At 56.1% G+C, this 19,748-nt stretch overlaps 1 protein-coding gene across 1 annotated transcript; it reads right to left on the reverse strand.

Moving 5' to 3' along the window:
* Window positions 1-434: 434 nt before the first annotated feature.
* LOC100348136 (keratin, type II cytoskeletal 3-like) lies at window positions 435-9,671 on the reverse strand. The gene is made up of 9 exons (XM_008256697.4): window positions 9,042-9,671; window positions 7,350-7,570; window positions 6,147-6,207; window positions 5,731-5,826; window positions 4,859-5,023; window positions 4,623-4,748; window positions 3,844-4,064; window positions 1,867-1,901; window positions 435-1,458 (listed from the first exon to the last, which is right to left on the reverse strand). The coding sequence occupies exons 1-9, from the start codon at window positions 9,588-9,590 to the stop codon at window positions 920-922; spliced, it is 2,013 nt and encodes a 670-aa protein (XP_008254919.4). The 5' UTR covers window positions 9,591-9,671; the 3' UTR covers window positions 435-919.
* Window positions 9,672-19,748: the final 10,077 nt, after the last annotated feature.

Here is a 19,748-nt window from a genome sequence, read left to right on the forward strand (position 1 = left end):
TTATCCACTATGCCACAGTGTCGGCGCCTGGCTTGAGACTTTTAAAGCTCCTATTGTCTGCCTGCTACCATGGGAAAATTCAAGGTAGTCTTGGCTGTGGGAATCAGCTGAAAAAGAGGGCCCCAGCCACTAACCCTATGTGAAAATCAACCCCTAGTTTCAGCTTTTCAGCTGCTTTATCACTGTCTTATCCTGGCCCTGATGTTGTCCCACTGTTTCCTGAGAGGTCCACCCCCGTCCCCAAAACAACATCAAAACCGTCAGATAGACCTGTCACCAGGACCCAGCCAGGTGGATAACGGAGGATCTACACGTGGCCTTTATACCCACTACTGAGCTCCTGGGAGGCCAATTCCCTCCACACCCGATTCCTCTCCACCCTTCGGCCTTGGTCTATTTTGTGACCCCATAAAGGAAAGCCAAACACCAGGATCTGAAATACAATGCAATTTATTGAGAGTAAAGTGTGAGGAACCACAACTCAGGGAATTAAAGGGACAGGAAGCAAGCCAGGCTAAGGTCCCCCAGTGTACAGAGGGCTCCCTGGGAACTTAGGGTCTGGAGAGATGGCCATCCACATCTACCCTCTGCCCCCAAACCCATGGCATTGCCTTCCTTGGGCTGTGTTGAGATGTGCCCATGCCAGGCTGTAGAAACCCAGGGAGAGAGAGGAAGACCAGCCAGGGTAGGAACAGACGTGGGCTCAGGTGCTGCCATCCAGAGCTGGGCAGCATCATCCCAGACCACAGCTGGACCTCCCTGGCCAAGCAGGGGACTTGGGGATGGAGAGGACTGGGGGTGGGGCGGGGCTCAGATGGGAAAGCAAGGCTGTCACATCCGTCGATGCAGGGCAGAGAGAGAAGTGCGTGCTTCAGGCTGGGAAGGAAACAGGTGCATGCGGAGGCTTTGGCCCTGAACATCACTTGGAGCATTGCTGCCTTGACCTGGAGGTCTCAGAGAAGCGGACGCGGGTGCTGTCTTCACTGCCAAGCTCATAGCCACTGCTTCCAGACCTCTGCAAGCTGCCAGAGCCCGAGCCCATCCCACTCTGGCTCTCAAAGCTGGGGCCACTCGGATAGCCCCTGCTGCTGCCCCGGCCGCCGCCGCCGCTGCTGCTGCCACTGCTCACGACTCCTCTGTAGCTGCTGCTGCTGCTGTCACCTCTGCTGGTGCCACTGCTGTCCCTGTAGACGCTGCTGCTGCTGCTGTCACCTCTGCTGGTGCCACTGCTGTCCCTATAGACGCTGCTGCTGCTGCTGCTGCTGTCGCCTCTGCTGGTACCACTGCTGCCCTTGTAGACACTGCTGCTGCTGTCGCCTCTGCTGGTACCACTGCTGCCCCTGTAGACGCTGCTGCTGCCGCCTCTGTAGCCAACACTGCTGCTGTCACCGACCCCCCTGAAACCTCCACGGCCACCGCCAGAGCCACTGCTTATGCTGGTGACATTGTTGACCACTGCTGCAGGAGACCAGAGGCTCGATTTGAGTGAAAGACCTGGAAGGCCAGAGCCCCCACCCCCGTCTGTGTGACAACCCCACCCTGCCAGCTGCGTGCCTTAGAGAAAGATGCTCAACTGCTCTGAGACTTCAGCTTGCAAACAGTAAGGGTGAGTCCCAAGAACAGGAACCAAAAGTGACCCCAGAAAGTTCTGGCTCTCCCACCCAGGGCATTCCCCAAGACCACAGGGGGGCCTGGCTTTGGCCCGAGAGGTTGGCAGCTTGCACCGAGGCGGGGTGTACAGCCGTGGCCCGAGGCCACACTAGATGCCGTCCTCTGGTTTCCTTGGCTGGGTCAGACCCTCCTGCCTGAAGATCGGGCTAGCTTTTGGACAACCCAGAGAGAGAAGGAGTCCCTTGTGCTACTTACAAATGCTCACTGCATCCCGACACTCCCCAGACATCCTGAAAAGGAAGAGGAGAGGGGACTATTTCTCTGACGAGTCGATAGCCAAGGAGCTAAGGAAGAAGGGTATTTAAGACTCCACTGGGATGTCCCTGTTCCACATCAGAGCACCTGGGTTCAAGTCCCGGCTCTGCTTGGGATTCCAGCTCCCTGCTAATGCGCACCCTGGGGGGCAGCAGTGATGGTTCAGGTACTTGAGTCTTTGCCACCCACTTAGGAGACCCAGATGGAGTTCCAGGCTCTTGGCTTCATCCTGACCCAGCCCCAGTTGTTGCGGGCATTTGGGGAGTGAACCAGTTGATTAAATATCCCTTCCCTTACCCCTCTCTATTGGTGTCTCCCTTTCTCTGTCTGTCTCTCTCTCTCTCTCTCTCTCTCTCTTTTTTTTTACAGGCAGAGTTAGAGAGAGAGACAGACAGAGAAAAAGGTTTTCCTTTTTCCGTTGGTTCACCCCCGAAATGGCTGCTATGGCCAGCGTGCTGCGCCAATCCGAAGCCAGGAGCCAGGTGCTTCCTCCTGGTCTCCTATGCGGGTGCAGGGCCCAAACACTTGGGCCATCCTCCACTGCACTCCCGGGCCACAGCAGAGAGCTGGACTAGAAGAGGAACAACCGGGTCAGAATCCGGTGCCCCAACCGGGACTAGAACCCGGGGTGCCGGCGCCGCAGGCGGAGGATTAGCCTAGTGAGCCATGGCACCGGCCCCTCTCTGGCTTTCAAATAAAATTTTTTATTTAGGGTTGGTGCTGAGGTGTAGCGGGTAAAGCCACCACCCGCAGTGCCCACATCCCATATGGGTGCCGGTTCATGTCCTGGCTGCTCCGCTTCCAATCCAGCTCTCTGCCATGGCCTGGGAAAGCAGTAGAAGATAGCCCAAGTCCTTGGGCTCCTGCATCCACATGGGAGGCCTGGAATAGGCTCCTGGCTCCTGGCTTTGGATCATTCTAGTTCTGGCCATTGCAGCCATTTAGGGAGTGAACAAGCGGATGGAAGACCTCTCTCTCTCTCTCTCTGTCTCTCTCTCTCTCTCTCTGTCTCTCTCTCTCTTTTTCTCTCTCTAACTCTGCCCCTCAAATAAATAAATAAATCTTTTTAAAGATTCATGTAAAAAAGAGCTAAGGGTTTGGAACCCTGGGAGCTGTACTCTCCCATTTGTACTACGAGAAGTCTAGCTCCTGGGACAGATGACCATATCTCTCCAGAAAAGGGGGCTGCTTTGGAGCTGAAACATTGGGGGTCTCCACCCAGCATACTCCATACCTCCACCTCCCACTCTCTTTCCCATCATCCCAGAGATTATCTGCTCCAGGCAAACCACCAGCCTCCACTGCTCAGCCCCACCTCCCCACTCATCCCGCTCGGGCAGCCCTTTCCCTTCTCCTCCACCAGTCCTGGAGGTTTCGTTCCAGTCGTCCTCTTCCAAGCAGCCTGCCCCAGCAAGCCCTCAGGCTTACAAGCACAAGAGGGTAAGTGAGGAGCTTGAAGACGCCCTGCGCACACGGTCTGCCTTCCCTGCTCCTGTCTGTGAAGGGGTGTCTCCCATCTGGGTGCCCCAGGCAGCTGCCCACCCTGACCTCACCACACGGCTCTCAATACACTTAACGCCGTCTGCACTCTCTCCCCCCTTTCCACAAAGTCATCCCAGAGAATCCCAGAGCATAGCACTGGGCTATAACTGTCTTAGCCCCAAGGGACTTTTCTCAATGCAGTACTCATTGTAGGGATAATAGACATATGCAATCCAACAGCCACGCCCCTGAGAAATCAGACTGGGTTGAATGCTCTTGACTGACAAACCCTAGTAGGAGTTAAAACCTCAGAAGACACCTGGCCCTTTGTCTGGGGGGGCGGGGGGGGGGCACAGTCCTTACATCTTGACCCTTTGCTTCCTGGCCAAAGACTACTGTAAAATCCTGTCTGGTGGTCAGCCCATGGCCCCGCACCTGCTCTCCTCGCCCTCCAGCAGCTTGCAGTAGGTGGCAATCTCGACGTCCAGCGCCAGCTTCACGTTCATGAGCTCCTGGTAATCCCGCAGCAGCCGGGCCAGCTCCTCCTTGGCCTGCTGCAGGGCAGCCTGCAGCTCTTGGAGCTTGGCGTTGGCGTCCTTGAGGGCCAGCTCCCCGCGCTGCTCGGCTTCCGCAATGGCTGTCTGCAGGCTGGCATTCTGGGGCGTTTGGGGGCAGTAGGAAGTCAGTTAGCAGGGAGAACAGGAAACAGACACTCAGGGTGCCCCTGAGACATCTCCTCATCCCACCCAGCACCCCCCTCCCCTTCTTCTTCCTTAGAAACCTGTGGTTGCTCCAGATACAGAGGTCAGTTTTGCAAGTGGTCGATTTAGGCTTCGATTTAGGTCGATTTAGCCACCTGCTCTCCCAGGCGGGTACAGGTAGTAGTGGTTTGGCCCTTTTCTGACATTTGTTGCAAGGCCTCACCTAAGCCTTTCAAAGCAGCCAGACCACTCTGAGAAGAGTGTGATGAATACCCCCGCTGGGGCGGAGCCTGCCAAGAGCTAAGCACCAAAGACCAGCGCCCTCAGCTGGAAGCTTTGCTGAGCAAACCAGACTGGGCAGCCTCTTCCTCTAGGGCTCTCTCGGAGAGTCCCAGCCCTGAGGAGCAGCATCCGGGAGAACAGATGGTGCCATCCAGCACGGGACACCACGAAGGGGCAGAGCGAGCTTGGGGCAGAGCAGCACAGCCGGCGCTTCCACTCCTGCAGACGCACCTGCTTCTTCACGCTCTCGATCTCCGCCCGCAGCCTCTGGATCACCCGGCTGAGCTCTGCGATCTCGCTCTTGGTGCTCCTCAGGTCATCCCCGTGCCTGCCGGCCGTGGTCTGCAGCTCCCCGAGCTGGCAAGGGAGAAACCAACCTACAGGGCTTTGCAAAGCAGGTGTGGCAGCCTGAGAAAGGCCGTCAGGTCCCAGTGCTGCAGTTGGAGAGGCGAGGGGAGGGCACCCACCTTGGTCTGGTACCAGGCCTCGGCCTCGGCGCGGCTCCTCTGGGCGATGTCCTCGTACTGGGCGCGCACCTCGGCGATGATGCTGTCCAGGTCCAGGGAGCGGTTGTTGTCCATGGACAGCACCACGGACGTGTCGGAGACGTGGCTCTGCATCTGGGACAGCTCCTGCGGGGAACATGGATGTGACTGTCACCATCCCTTGACCCCAGGGGATGCTGGGACTCTTCTACCAGAAGATGGGGCTGAGACAGTTACAACAATAAGCTTGCAGTGCCAGTGTTGTGGCATAACAAATAAAGCTGCCACCCGCAGTGCCGGCATTCCCTATGAGAGCCGGTTCAAGTCCCAGCTGCTCCACTTCCGATCCAGCTCCTTGCTGATGGCCTGGGAAAGCAGCACAAGATGGCCCAAGTCCTTAGGCCCCTGCAGCCATGTGGGAGACCCAGAAGAAGCTCCTGGCTCCTGGCTTCGGCTCAGCTCAGCTCCGGCTGTTGTAGTCAACTGGGGAGTGAACCAGCAGATGGAAAACCTCTCTCTCTCTCTCTCTCTCTCTCTCTAACTCTGCCTTTCAAATAAACAAATAAATCTTTAAAAAAAATAAAAAGGACATCGGCAAACAAAATCACAATGTCGGCCGGAAATGCCGCTGGAGCAGGAACCAGAGGGATGGCAGGGGCCTGGCTGTGGGCGGGGTCCCCGCAGGCTGGGGAGGCTGAGTCAACATTTGCTGGAAGGGGAAGAGCCGGGTTCTGAGCCTGGTCCCCGGCTCTCGGGGTCTTGCAGCTTGATTGCACCCTAAAGTGAACCGAGGAAGCAAGGCTTGGGAAGAAGCAGGCAGGGAACCCGGGAGGCGGCGGGGACCAGGGCCTTACCATCTCAAAGAGGGCCCTCAGGAAGTTGATCTCGTCAGTGAGGCCGTCCGCCTTGGCCTGCAGCTCTACCTTGCTCGTGTAAGCCGCGTCCACATCCTGCAGGGGCCGGGCAGAAGCCGTAGAGTCACCCTTGGCTCCCCTCCCCCTTTCCCAGCCCTCAGTGCTCCTCTTCCTCCCTCCCTCCCCAGCCTTCCTTCTCATGGGGACTTCTCCCCTTCCCTTCCATGAGAAAAAATAATAATAATAATATTCTAGGTAGTTCTGTTCTTTCCACTGTTTCAACCAATCTAACCCCAGTGCTTTAGTAAAATGCAAACCACATTAACCAGGCACAGAGTAGCCGTCTAATTGATACTCGTGTGACTCTGGGTCTCTCCGCCCCCCTCCACAAAGGGAGTCCCGATCCGCTCACCCACCTTCTTGAGCCCCACGAAATCATTCTCTGCTGTGGTGCGTTTGTTGATCTCTTCCTCGTACCTGGGACACAGAGGGACACACGTAGGGACAAGGACGATGCAGGAGGGAAAGAACGGCACGAGGCCCCCAAGTGCAGGTGCAGCATCTCCTACCCAGAGACCAGCCAAGCCGCCTGGCTGTGTGACAGGTGCTGCTCCAAGAAGCCTGGGCCCAGAAGGGCTTCAGACTCAGCCTACCGCTCTACAGGGGCCAGCTGGAAATTCCTGACGCATCCCTAAAAGGGTCCTGCACTGTCATCTTTTGCCTTGAGCTCTGAAAATTATGGAGCCTACTGCACCCAGAGACCTCTCCAAGCTCGGGGCGCTGACTCCCCTCTTCCCTCTGAGTTCAGTAACAGGCAGGGATGCTGACAATTGGGGTTAGGGGAGACATCGAGGAGCCCAGCTCCTCACTGCTGGAGTCTCGGGTCCACTTCACAAAGCACAAGGCACACACATTGTGGACACCTCCCCAAAAGATACCTGCTCTTATCAGGGGTTTCTATTTTTGCTTAATTACTGGCAGGAATTTGGAATAAGGAAGGACCACAGCAAGGCTGTGGGATTCCCAGCCCCGTGAGGGACTAAGCTCTCCTACCAAGACTTTGGATTTCAAAGAAAATTGAAGAATGAATGATTTCAGAGCAAAGAGGTTTCCAATCTATGTGAGCCTCCATTGCCACTGGACTCCCAAAGCCGAGCGTGGAGCCGGCCCGAGTGGGTGCCCACTGGGCCCAGGCAGCTGAATTGGAATGGGGCCTCCCAGGAGCAAGTGCATTCTTCCCTGTGGTCCTGAGCCCTGGGGGTACCTGGGGATCCCTCCCACCAGAGGCCATGATGGACAGCTGGGAACACTCAGGAGGAGCAGGCTGAAGATGTGAAGGAGATTGGAAGGGACACATCGAGAGAGTGCTTTGCAAAGGGCAACCCTGCATCGCCTGCCTGGAACCCTGCCCCCAGGGCTGGGGAGCACTGGGGTCCCTGGGACCTGCTCACACCCCCAAACACAAAATACCCAGACAGAGTAGCCCCAGTCCCACCTCTGAGCCCTTCTGCTTGGTCTTGCTTCACTCACTAAATCCCCCAAGAGCACCCAGATGAGAACCACGCCCCCACTAGGAATGCCGCAAAAGGGGCGACTCCCCACCCCCAGGAGGCTCTCACTTCTTCTTGAAGTCCTCCACCAGGCCCTGCACACTCCTCAGCTCCGAGTCCAGGCCGCCCTTCTCCCCGACAAGAGAATCCAGCTGCTTGCGCAGGAAGCTGATGTAGGATTCAAAGAGGGGCTTGAGGTTGGCAGGCTCCGCGCCGGAGCCCGGGCTCTGTCGCTGCAGCAGCTCCCACTTGGTCTCCAGGACCTTGTTCTGCTGCTCCAGGAAGCGCACCTGAGCCAGAAGAGGAAGAAAAGGGGTTGGACGCCTGGTGGGGCAGGTGGTGCCACCCCTCCTGAAGGTGGATGCGCAGAGAATGAGCCCCACTCTCCAACCTCCATCTCTGGGTGTTGTAACTTGGGGAGGATGGGGATTCAGCAAAGGGAGAGCAGGGCCAGCCTTGTGGTGCAGTGGGTCAAGCTTCCATTGCAATGCTGGCATCTCCTATCAGAGCCCTGGTTCAAGTCCCAGCTGCTCTGCTTCCAATCTAGCTCCCTGATAATGCACCTGGGAAGGCAGAAGAGGCTAGAGCTCCTGGCTTCAGCCATCTGGGGAGTGAACCAGCAGACAGAAGACCTCTCTCTCTCTCTCTCTCCCCCCCCCCCCACTCTCTCTGCCTTTCAAATAAATAAAAATCTTTTAAAAACAGAAAAGGAAGAGCTGGGGTTTGTTGGGCGCTTATGCTGCACCTGCCATGTTCAAGTACTGTATCTCATGTAATCTGTGACCACCTAGAATGGCGATGCGGTGATCTCCATTTTGCAGGTAGGAAAACCGAGCCTTAAAGAGCTTGAGTCACCCAAAGTGACATCCCTGCTAAATTGCAAAGCTAAGAGTCGAACGCAGGGCTGCCCTGGGTGTGCTGGCATCCTTCGGAAGACAGAGAAAGGGACAAAGAATATCCATCAGCTTGTTCACCGGCCCCCCAAATGCCTGCAACTGCCAGGGCTGCACTGGGGTTCGAGCCGGGCTCCAGGAACATGACCCGGGTCTCCCACGTGGTGACAGGAACCCAGTCACTTGAGCCATCACCACTGCCTCCCAGGGTGTGCTTTGGCAGGAAGCTGGGGTTGGGAGTGGAGCCCGAACTCAGCCCCAGACCCTGCAGCACGAGACGCAGACGTCTCAACCACGTGGCTGCGTGCCCGCTCCCTTACCGTTCTTCAGTTGTGAGCTTGATCCACTTTCAGGGAGGCGGGGAAAAGTCAGCAAGGACTCCCCCTCCTCACATCTCTCCCCCTTGAAGATCTCCGTGGGGTACGCTGCTTGCAGCTGCCCGGGCTTCCCTTCAAATCCTGGGCTCAGCCCCTCAGCCCCAGGTGTCCCTCCCCGCCCAGCCAGGCCCCTTTGAAGGCTCTGGCACTGCCGACACCTGGCCCTACAGGCAGCTCCAGCGCACACACCACCACAAGCTGGCTCAGAGCACAGAGCCTCGTGCCCATTCTCCCACAAGCTGCCAGTGTGCTTGAGTCCCTACCCCACTGGCCTTCGTCTCACCCCTAGAAGGAAATTAAGACCAGGAATCTTGCCCCCATTTCACAGCTGGAAAAACAGAGCCCAAAGAACAAGAGAAACATGATCTTGTCCTGCAGGGACCAAGAGCCAGGCACCCTGCCTCCGAGCCTGGCAGGCTCCACCGGCGTCCTCCTGCACCAACCGCTGGGCAGCCCAAACCCTGCCCAGCTCCCCTGTGCTCCGCCCTCACCTTGTCAATGAAGGAGGCGAACTTGTTGTTGAGGGTCTTGATCTGCTCCCGCTCCTGAGCCCTCACTTGCCCAATCTGGGGGTCGATCTCCACATTGAGGGGCTGCAGCAGGCTTTGATTGATAGTCACTTCCTGGATGCCTCCAGGGAAGCCACCAGGGCCACCAAAGCCACCAGGGCCACCAAAGCCACCAGCTCCTCCAAATGCACCTGCTCCCCCAAAGCCACCTGCTCCCCCAAGGGCACCTGCTCCTCCAAAGCCACTGCCACAGATGCTTCGTCCTCCTCCAAAGCCACCAGCCCGGGAGCCACCAGCTGCCACGCTCATGGAGATGCTCTTGTGGCCCCCCAGGTTGTACAGGCTGCGGCTGCCAAAGCCACCTGCTCCACCCCGGAACCCAGAGGCCCCTCCGCCAACTGCCGCTGAGCGGGCCACGCAGCTCATCCTGCTGCTGCTGCCGCCGCCGCTGCTGCCAGAGACCACGGCAGAGCGGCCGGAGAAGCCGAGGCTCCTGCCGCTGATGGTCTTCTTGCAGACTTGACTGGCCATGGCCGGGGAGCCCAGAGATGAGCTACAATCCCTTAGCAGGAGCTGAGTGAGGTGAAGGCAGAGGCTGGGGATGCCGGAGGTCACTGGCCTTTATATTCCAGGAGTCTGGCTTGGCACACGAGAGGCAGGCAATTAGCTGGGTGTCGCCCTGGGTTGGGTTCGCCTCGCAGGCGCTAAGTTACTTCTTGGTTCCCAACACGCCTCAAAGCTAATCCTCTCGGCCAAAATGGTTTTTGCTTTCTTAACTTAATCACCCAAACTTGCCTCTCTTGACAAAAGACGACGCTCTGCCCCCTCCCTCCGCATGGCTTCCCTAAGAGTCTCAGGGAACCGAGGTGGACCCCCGGAGGCTCCAGACACCAGGGTCACAAACCTCCGAGCTCCATTGGCCCCCAGCAGGTGGGCTGGGGCAGCACCAGACCTATCTCCCCCAGTGTGGGGCAGGGTCCTCCGATCACTTGCACCTGACTCCTCAGAGAGGCCCCAGCTTGGGGGCAGGGATGAGAGGTTCCACGGGCTCACTCAGCCCGCACCCCAGCCAGCCCAAAGCCTCCACCTCTGTGGGCCTGGCTCCTGGGCTGAGAAATAGTGCCTGCACCTACCACCCTTGGCCTGGATGCAGAAGCAAGAGGAGCAGAATGAGGGTGAGCCTCCCGCTGGCTGGCAGAGTCAGCAGGAGGACCCCACTCCTCTCAGGATAAGACTGTGCTGTGCTCAGACCCCTGCTGGCTCCCGCGACCTGGCCCTTCCCTACCCTGCCCTGCCTCCCGCCCGTGTCAGCGCCACGCTCCGTGCTTCTGTGACAGCCTTGCCCTAGCACGTTCTTCCCTCTTGCCTTCTCAGGACTCTCCAGAAAGGTCAAGAGCCCCTCACCCACCCCCACCCTCGATGTTAGCTCCCAGCACCGGACAAGCACTGCCCCGACGCAGTCTGCACTGAGGAGAAGAATCTGAGAACAGAAATATCCAGACCCGACCCAGACCCCAGTCCTATGAAGGAAAACCTTCAGGGGAAGGGTTTGAGGGGCTGTGCATTAGCAAAGCCCTCCAGGCAATCCTTGGGATCTAGGGAGTGTGGGAAGTGTAGACCTTGAGCGCTCCATCCTGGCCAGCAGGGCCGGGGGGGTGAGGGAAGGCCCCTTGGCGGCCAATGAGTTACTGCTCTAACCTCTAAGCACTCAACCGTCTCTAGCCCCACACCAGCCCACCTCACACGCATGGGAGAGCAGACGCCCAGGCTGTGGGCTGCATATGAGATCCACTCGGTACAGCAGGAGCAGGGAGGACAACTGTTCCACTCAGCAGGAAGTGGGTGGTTGGTCTATCTCTGGAACCCCACGCTCACTGGCAGTGAGTTTCTCTCTCTCTCTCTCTCTCTCTCTCTCTCTCCCTCTCCCCCTCTCTGATGGCTCTAGACAAGCAGACAATGGCTCTAGAATGCTAGGAAGTCCCTTGAGGTGAGCGATTGCAAGGGTTCTGCTGTGCATTTTCAACCTTCTGCTCTGCGGCTGGCCTCGAGCCAGCGCACCTGCTTGGGTCCCAGCCCTGCCACCACTCACTCACTGGCTCTCTGACCTTGCAAAAGCGACTGCTCTTCGGCGTGTCTGACTTTAACCGCTTTATCCAATGGGGCTAATCACAGTAGATACTTCATCGGTTGTCATGAGCATCAGATAACTAAATAAATACAGAATGCTTTGTACAGTGCATGACACACTATAAGCACTCTATGTGCAGCTAAGCGAGGACTGTTTGGGGGCAGGGGAGAATATCTTGTGTGTTGGTCTCTAACCATTCTCAAATGACTTTGCACCCAGAGGAAACTCCCCAGGTGATGGGTAGGAAAGGAAGCTGGGGGAGAAGGAGAAGAAAGAGCAGGAAGAGGAGGAGGAAGAGGAGGGGGTGAGAAACCAAGCAGGGGTGGTAGGGAGCGAGACCCACCCTAGGATGGAGTTGGAGGGGGTGACCTTGGGCCACGATTTAACATCTCATCTGTCTGTTGGATTGGCAGTGAACTTTGGAGGATGTAATGTCAGTAAATGTCTTTTTTTTAAGATGTATTGATTTATTTGAAAGGCAGAGTTACAGAGAGAAAGAGAGAGAGAGAGAGAGAGAGACATCTTCCATCTGCTGGTTCATTCCCCAAATGACTGCAACAGTTGGGGCTGGGCCAGGCTGAAGCCAGGAACCAGGAGCTTCTTCCGGGTCTCCTACATGGATACAAGAGCCCAGGCACTTGAGCCATCCTCCACTGCTTTCCCAGGTGCATTAGCAGGGGGCTGGATCAGAAATGGAGCAGCCGGGACTGGAACCATCACCCATGTGGGATGCAGGCACTGCAGATGATGGCTTAACCTACTACACCACAGCGCTGGCTCCAGTAGCTGTCTTATTAAAACTGCAAAGCACCACACAAGAGCCAGGTAGCTGTGGAATTCTGAAGACCTGTGTTCAAATGCCACCCCATGTGATGACCCTAGACAAGATATGCAGCTTTTCTCTCCTTATTCGTAAAAGGAGGCATCCAACCCACTTGCTGACACAGATGTTTGGGTGTTTAAATCAACATTATCATCAGGAAGGGGTGTCAGCTTCAGGGTCTTCTTCGAGACATTTGCTCCAGTCATAAAGCAGACTCCAGGCCCTCCCTGTGAGCCCCGGGCCGTGTTCTTTGGAATGCCGTTAAAGAAAAAGATCAAATGCCCTCCCTGGGAAGAAAGTTGAGCCAGGTGCACCTGCAGCCCAGGTGAGAGCCCAAAGCAAGCCAGGGCAGCCACTGGTGTCTGATTGCCCCCGCTCTGGGCTGTACCAGGACCGCAAAGGGGCAGCCCCCTAAGCACGGATCCTCTCTGCCACCCCAGAGCGGGAGAGTGAGAGGTGACGGATCACAGCTTCACACGCTGCACGGGGCTCCCTTGCTCCCTGTCACCGGAGCCTGCCCACATGTCAGCTTTCTCAGCAGTTGAGGGAAGCTGCTGGAAACACCCAAGGAAGGGCCGTCCTCGGAGCATCCCCTCAACCTCTTTGGGTCTTGCTGAGGAGCACCGGCTGCCAGCTGTTGGGCTCTAACCCCCTGGCTGGGGGCTGAGCGCTCCAAGCGCACACTTCCCCGCCCATAGACAGGTGCACCTGTCGCCAGATGGAATTGCTTCCTCTAACCAAATTGCCCTCTGCCAGTCAGCTGCAGCCAGAGGGATTAGGGGTTGCTCGAGGATAATTGTGGGTGCAGGAGTGAATCATGACCTCCGGGTCAAAGGGAGCCACTTCCCTCTCCCCAGGAATCTGCTGGGTCTCAGAGGTGACAGCCCCTCCCTCCTGAGACCTGCAGGCTCACAGCCCCCACTTTGAAATCACCGCTGATTTGTTCTCAAAAACCAACATCTAGCCACAACTAGATCTTTCCATGACTGAGTCTTAACTGTTAGCAATCACCGTGTATTCTAGTCCTGCCCTTATTGCTACTCTCTGCTCGTCACTCTGGCTTTCTGCTAATGCACACCCCGGGAGGCAGGGGTTGGGTCCCTGCCGCCCACATGGGAGGGGTAGATGGAGTTTGGGGCTCCTGGCCTCGGCTATTGTGGGCATTTGAGGAAACAGCAAATGGGAGCTATCTCTCTCTCTCTCTCTCTCTCTCTCTCTCTCTCAAAATAAAATGAAAATAAGTAAATAAACAGACAGCTCTCGGGACACCTGCATTCCATATCATAGTGCCTGGGTTCAAGTCTTGGGTCAGTTCCCAATTCCAGCTTCCTGCGAAAGCAGACTTCGGGAGGCAACAGGCGATGGTTCAAATATTTGAGTCCCTGCCATCCATGTGGAAGACCTGGATTGAGTTCCTAGCTCCCGGTTTCAGCCTGGCCCAGCCCAGGTGTTGGAAGAGTAAACCAGCAGAAAGGAGATTCTCTCTCTCTCTCTCTCTCTCTCTCTCTCTGCCCTGCAAATAAATTAAATAAGTAACTCTCTGGAAAAATCTTTATCTGGCATTTGGATCTGTCTCCAGGCTAGTCTAAGGACAGAATCCTATCCCTTAAGAAAGTTTTGATTAAATGGTTCTAAGTCAAGTACTTATGGAGAACAAAAATTCCACAGCTCTTTCTCAGGATTTTTTTTAAAGATTTATTTATTTATTTGAGAGGTAGGGTTACAGACAGAGAAAGGGAGAGACACAGAGAGAGAGAGAGAGAGACATCTTCCATCCGCTGGTTCACTCCCCAGTTGGCTGCAATGGCCAGAGCTGCACTGATTCAAAGCCAGGAGCCAGGAGCTTCCTCCGGGTCTCCCACATGGTTGAAGGGGCTCAAGCACTTGGGCCATCTTCTACTGCTTTCCCAGGCCATAGCAGAGAGCTGGATTGGAAGTGGAGCAGCAGGACTCAAACCGGTGCCCATATGATATGCCCGCACTGCAGGCAGCGGCTTAGCCCACTATGTCATCATCCTTGCAGCACCAGCCCCTCCCTCTCAGGATTTTAACAAATTTCAGTAGCATATTAAAAGCCCCACAAAGCCCCATAGAAATCACCTTTTTACTTTTATTTAATCAAACCTCCCCAACACACTTAACAATAAAATCTTTCCATCTGAAGCCCCATTCACACATTAGTGGGGACACATTAGTGCCGGCCTGGACAAGAGGGGACAGGCAGACCACCACAGTGAGGTCCAGAGTGCTGTCCCATCCCCAGAGAGAAGGCATCTGCTCTAAGCAGGAACGCAGGAAGCTGGGAGCAGACCGAGGCCTGGCCTTGAGGAGGCAGAAAGATGAGCACTAGGACACTGGCAAATGGGCAGGAGCTCTGAGGACCATCCGTCCTGTCCGCACACATCTCCCACCAAACACGGCTCTTGCTGGGACTTTCTGGATGCCAGCCATTCCTCACTGGTATGCTGGATTTTTCTGGAATTCCAACAACAGCCTCTCCTCCCTTGCAGTTGGAAGGAATGGAAAGCAGGAAGGCACTAGAGTTGGGGCTGCATTCAAGTTCAAGTTCAAACCCCACTCTCCAGCTGCGCAACATTGGAGTGTATTGCTTCACTGTCGGGACCTCAGTTTTTCTGTGCTGCAAATTGGAGCTGAAACAACCTCCTCGTGGAGTTGCAGCAGGTGCCGTGGGCGGTAATGGTCATGGTAAGGCCCAGGGTGGGTGCCAAGCACGTGGCAGCCCTTGTGATGCCAATGTCGGTGCAGGAAGCCCTCCTAGAAGGTGTTAGTTTGGAGGCTGAAGAAGGAGGAGGAGCTTGGTTGCAGGGCTGATGTCACCTTGAGATCTGTGATCATTTGTGCAAAATTTACAAGGCGCCATAACACCTGCATTGGGAGTTAACAGACACCCCTGCACCTGCCTGGCCCAGCCAGTGTTTCCCACCACAGCGCTTGTCAGCTTCGAAAGCAGGCAGCTGGCAAATGTTCATTCAAACACACCTTCCTATCCCCCCATCTGTGAGAATCTGGAAACCGCTGGCACGCAGGGCACTGACTTAGGCTGTGTGCAAGCATCGTTCTCACGTGTCAGTGACACTCTGCAAATACAGAATTTTCACTCATGTTCTAGAAGTCCAGATCAGCTCAGTCGCCACGCAGGGATCCGAGTCAGAAAATCCAACTTCAGAGAGCCCCGCGTCCACACCCAGCTCTGGCTCCCGACCCCAGCTACCTGCTCGTGCACACCTCGGGAGGCAGTGGCGATGGCTCAAGGAGTTGAGTCCCTGCCACCCAGGTGGGAGAAACAGGTGGAGTTCCTATCTCCCAATCTCAGCCTGGCCCAGTCCTGGGTGTTGCAGGCATTTGGAGAGTGAACCAGTAGGTGGGAGATTCTCTCTCTCTCTCTCTCTCTCTCCCCCCCTTTATGCATCTCTCTCTCTCTCTCTCTCTCTCTGTCTCTCTGCCTCTAAAATAAACAAATTATTACAAAGCCCATAAATTGGGGCTGGTGCTGTGGCATAGCCAGTTAAGCCCCCACCTGCAGTGCCGGCATCCCATATGGTTGCCGGTTCTAGTCTCAGCTGCTCCACTTCCAATCCAGCTCTCTGCTGTGGCCTGGGAAAGCAGTGGAAGATGGTCCAAGTCCTTGGGCCCCTGCACTCACATGGGGGACCTGGAGGAAGCACCTGGCTCCTGGCTTCAGATAGGCACAGTTCCGGCCATTGCAGCCAATTGGGGAGTGAACCAGCAGATGGAAGACCTCTCTCTCTCTCTCCCTCTGCCTCTGCCTCTCCTTCTCTCTGTGTATAACTCTGACTTTCAAATAAATAAATAAATCTTTAAAAATAATAAAACGAAAGCCCATAAATTAACCAAGACCCCACCCCACCCAAAGAATGCGATGGGTCCATCTGCCTAGAAACATCAATGTGTGTGAATGAGAGCAGATTCACACCTTCTGAATTCCCCTTGACTTCCAAGAGAAATGCCCACCGTTACCAAGGTAGTCCCACCACCAGCCTCTCCGGCTTCTCCAGCGGGAGAGCAGACCCTCCAGAGGGGCAGGTGGGCTCCCCAGCGTGGGCCTCCGTGGGGGAACACCTCTTCCACTGATGTAGGAACTGGTGGGTTGGTTTCTGGCTCCTCAAGGCTCCCGAGTTATTAGCACCACCTGCTAAGGCCAAAGAACACCTCTGAGGGGCTGTCCTGAGGCCATAAAGAGGTCAGCCAGCCCCGCCGGGCAGCATAGCACAGTGGTTAGCGCACTGGCTCTGCCCCTCCCCAGCAGGCACAGCCTTTGCCTCCCCTGGCACCCACGCCCTCTTCCCGGGAGCCAGGATAATTACTGCCTGCCTGCTGCGGCAGCGTGAGGATTAAGTGAGTGACAGGTGCAGAATGCCGGGGCGTGCCTGGCACCAGGAGCAGGGGCTCTGTGTAATCCCGCTGCTTTTGCTGGGGATTCAGGACAGCGACTTAGAGCCCGCGCTGCCCTCTTCAAAGTCACATTGCTCATTCACTCGGGGAGGCTCCCAGCACCTGCTCTGTGCCAGGTGTTGGGCTGGCCATGGAGGGGTACAGAGGTGAACAAGGCACGTCCGGCCCTTCCACCAGGGCCTTCCTCTCTAGCCTGGAGAGCAGACCCTGCAATGCATCGTTTTGAAAATATAGTTAAGGGGATGGCACTGTGGCATAGTGAGTAAAGCCGCCACCTGCAGTGCCAGCATCCCATATGGGCACCAGTTTGAGTCCCGGCTGCTCCACTTCTGATCCAGCTCTCTGTTGTGGCCTGGGAAAGCAGTAGAAGATGGTCTAAGTGCTTGGGCCCCTGCACCCATGTGGGAGACCTGGAAGAAGCTCCTGGCTCCTGGCTTCAGATGGGCACAGCTCTGCCCGCTGTAGCCATCTGGGGAGTGAACCAGCAGATGGAAGACCTCTCTCTCTCTGCCTCTCCTCTCTCTGTGTAACTCTGACTTTCAAATAAATAAATAAATGAATAAATCTTTAAATCTTTAAAAAAAATAGTTGTTCTGTGAAATGACAGAGCAAGGGAGAGAGACAGAGAGTCAGAAGTCTTCCATCTGCTGGTTCACTCCTCAAATGCCCACAGCAGCCAAGACTGGGCCGGGCCAAAGGCCGAGCTCCATCTGAATCTCCTATGTGAGAGGGAGGGACCCAAGCCCCTGGGCCCTCTTCCGCTGACTTACCAGGTGCATTAGCAGCAAACTGGATCCAGGAATCAAACCCAGTACCTCACTATGGGGTGCAGTTCTCTTCACTGCTGGACCAAATGCCAGCCCATGACACTGGCCTTTCCTGTGTACATTGCTGGTTGGTTGGTAGCATCCAGACGTCAGTAACCCTCCTCCAATTGTGACAACCACGAGTGTCACCAGATTTGTCCGTCTGTTTCCTAGAGGGCAAAACCCCCTGCTAAGAACTGCAGCTCTGTCACCACAGCCTTCTTTCCTGCTCCCATCGTCTCCAGGGGCTGATGGAGCCGGCACCACGTGGTAAGGTCACCACGGATGCCAAGGGTGCCAGCCTGCTCCCCCCCCCAACGCCTCCCTGGGTTTCCCAGAAGAACCAACTCCCCTTCACCGCTCCACCTGGGCTGGCAGTGTTGGGGTGACCAGCAGAACAGAGATGTGCATTGTGCAGTTTGCAAGCCAGAGGGCTTGGGTGGGTAAAGCAGCGTTTGCAGAACCTACGGGAGTTGTTCTCAGCCACCCCGAGATTCCTGCTGGCGTCCGTTTTCCTGGTTGTTGTCCACAGTGGAATGCACCGGTGCTAATGTGCATTCTTGGGCAGAGTGCAGATCCCAGAGTCTGAGATCCCTAGCGATGGGCTAACACGCTCTCGGCACAAAGACCAGAGTCGTGTGAGAGATCTACCCGCAGCCCGCCCAAAGCTTGACACGCAAGCTTCCCCTGCAGCAGACAGGTCCGGCACTTCCGCTGGCAGGTCGTTGGGCTGCTTTCAGATTCTTGCAAGGAAACCACACCAGTCTCCTTAATTGAGTCTTCCGCGCACGTGTCACCGCCTTGTTGATACTTGCTCTGGCCCGCAGCCTGTGCCGCAGCAGGAAATCGAAAAGCACATCTGGTTCTCCTTCGTGTCCAGGGCAGTGTGATCCGGTGAGTCAGCAGGCTCTTGAAACAGGGACTGTGCTCTTCAGAGCATTCCTTCCGGGGCGGGGCGGGACTGGGGGGGGCGGAGAGGAGGGGTGCAGGCAGACAGGGTGGGACAGGGCAGAATTTGGGTCCTCTGTGCCCATGCAAGAGGATGTGCCACTCCACGCCCAAGGAAGAGAGCTGCAGGATGAAGCAGAGCAAGCAAAAGAAATGGTTTTTTTTTTGTCTTTTTTTGTTTGTTTGTTTGTTTTAAGATTTGGTTTATTTATTTGAAAGGCGGAGTTACAGGGAAAGAATGAAAGACAGGGGTTGGCGCTGTGGCATAGTGGGTAAAGCCACCGCCTGCAGTGCTGGCATCCCATATGGGCGCCGGTTCAAGTCCCGGCTGCTCCACTTCTGATCCAGCTCTCTGCTATGGCCTGGGAAAGCAGTAGAAGATGGTCCAAGTGCTTGGGCCCCTGCACCCATGTGGGAGACCCAGAAGAAGCTCCTGGCTCCTGGCTTTGGATGGGCACAGCTCCAGCCATTGCGGCCATCTGGGGAGTGAACCAGTAGATGGAAGATGCCTCTCTCTGTCTCTCTCTCTCTCTCTCCCTCTCTGTAAAGCTGCCTTTCAAATAAATAAATATTAAAAAAAAAAAAAAAAAAAGACATGATCAGGGCTGGGCTGAGGCTGCCAGCCAACCATAGTGTAAGTGCTTTCGGTCTCAGGTCCTGGTACTCAGGCCACCTGCTGTGGTCACTCCTCTGGGACAATGGCACCCGCCAGAAATAGCCCCCCACCACTTCTGAGCCAAGCTCTGCTTTAAGAAGCTGCCTGGGTCCCATCCGCCACTAGGGGGCTACTGAGGTAGTGGGGTCTCCCGCCCACCCAGGATGTACAAAGGCCGTGGGTGCAGGTTGGCGTCCAGGGATCAGCAGCAAAGGGCAGGGGCCACTGTCTGAAAGGGACCCGAGGCCAGCAGACATGGGACAAGATATCCTTGGCCAGCGCCGTGGATCACTTGGCTAATCCTCCACCTGCGGCGCCAGCACACCAGGTTCTAGTCCCGGTTGGGGCACGGGATTCTGTCCCGGTTGCTCCTCTTCCAGGCCAGCTCTCTGCTGTAGCCCGGGAAGGCAGTGGAGGATGGCCCAAGTTCTTGGGCCCTGCACCCCATGGGAGACCAGGAGAAAGCACCTGGCTCCTGGCTTCAGATCAGCGCAGCGCGCCAGCCGTAGCGGCCATTTGGGGGTGAACCAAGGGAAGGAAGACCTCTCTCTCTCTCTCTCTCTCTCTCACTAACTCTGCCTGTCAAAAAAAAAATAAATTTTAAAAATTAAAAAAAAAAGATATCCTTGACTTCTCTGCTACAAACCTTCCGGAAGACTTCTCCTGGGCTGGCTGACTGCCCGCCACTCCCCCCCTCCCCCTCGCTGACTCTGGACACCAGGCTCCTCCCCACCGTCTCTGGACCAACTCTTGCATTCCAAGGCTTTCAAACCATCCTGACGCTGTGGAGCCCATAATAGCCCTGAACTGGCTCAGGCCCTGGGTCTCCCACCCCCTTTCTGCCAAGGAAGACCAGCTGGAAAAGACACAAGTGAGGCAGTTGCCACCAACACCC

The sequence above is a fragment of the Oryctolagus cuniculus genome, chromosome 11 (genome assembly GCF_051225735.1).
Source record: "Oryctolagus cuniculus isolate XC-2025 breed Fujian yellow rabbit chromosome 11, ASM5122573v1, whole genome shotgun sequence".
Classification (NCBI taxonomy): Eukaryota; Metazoa; Chordata; class Mammalia; order Lagomorpha; family Leporidae; genus Oryctolagus; species Oryctolagus cuniculus.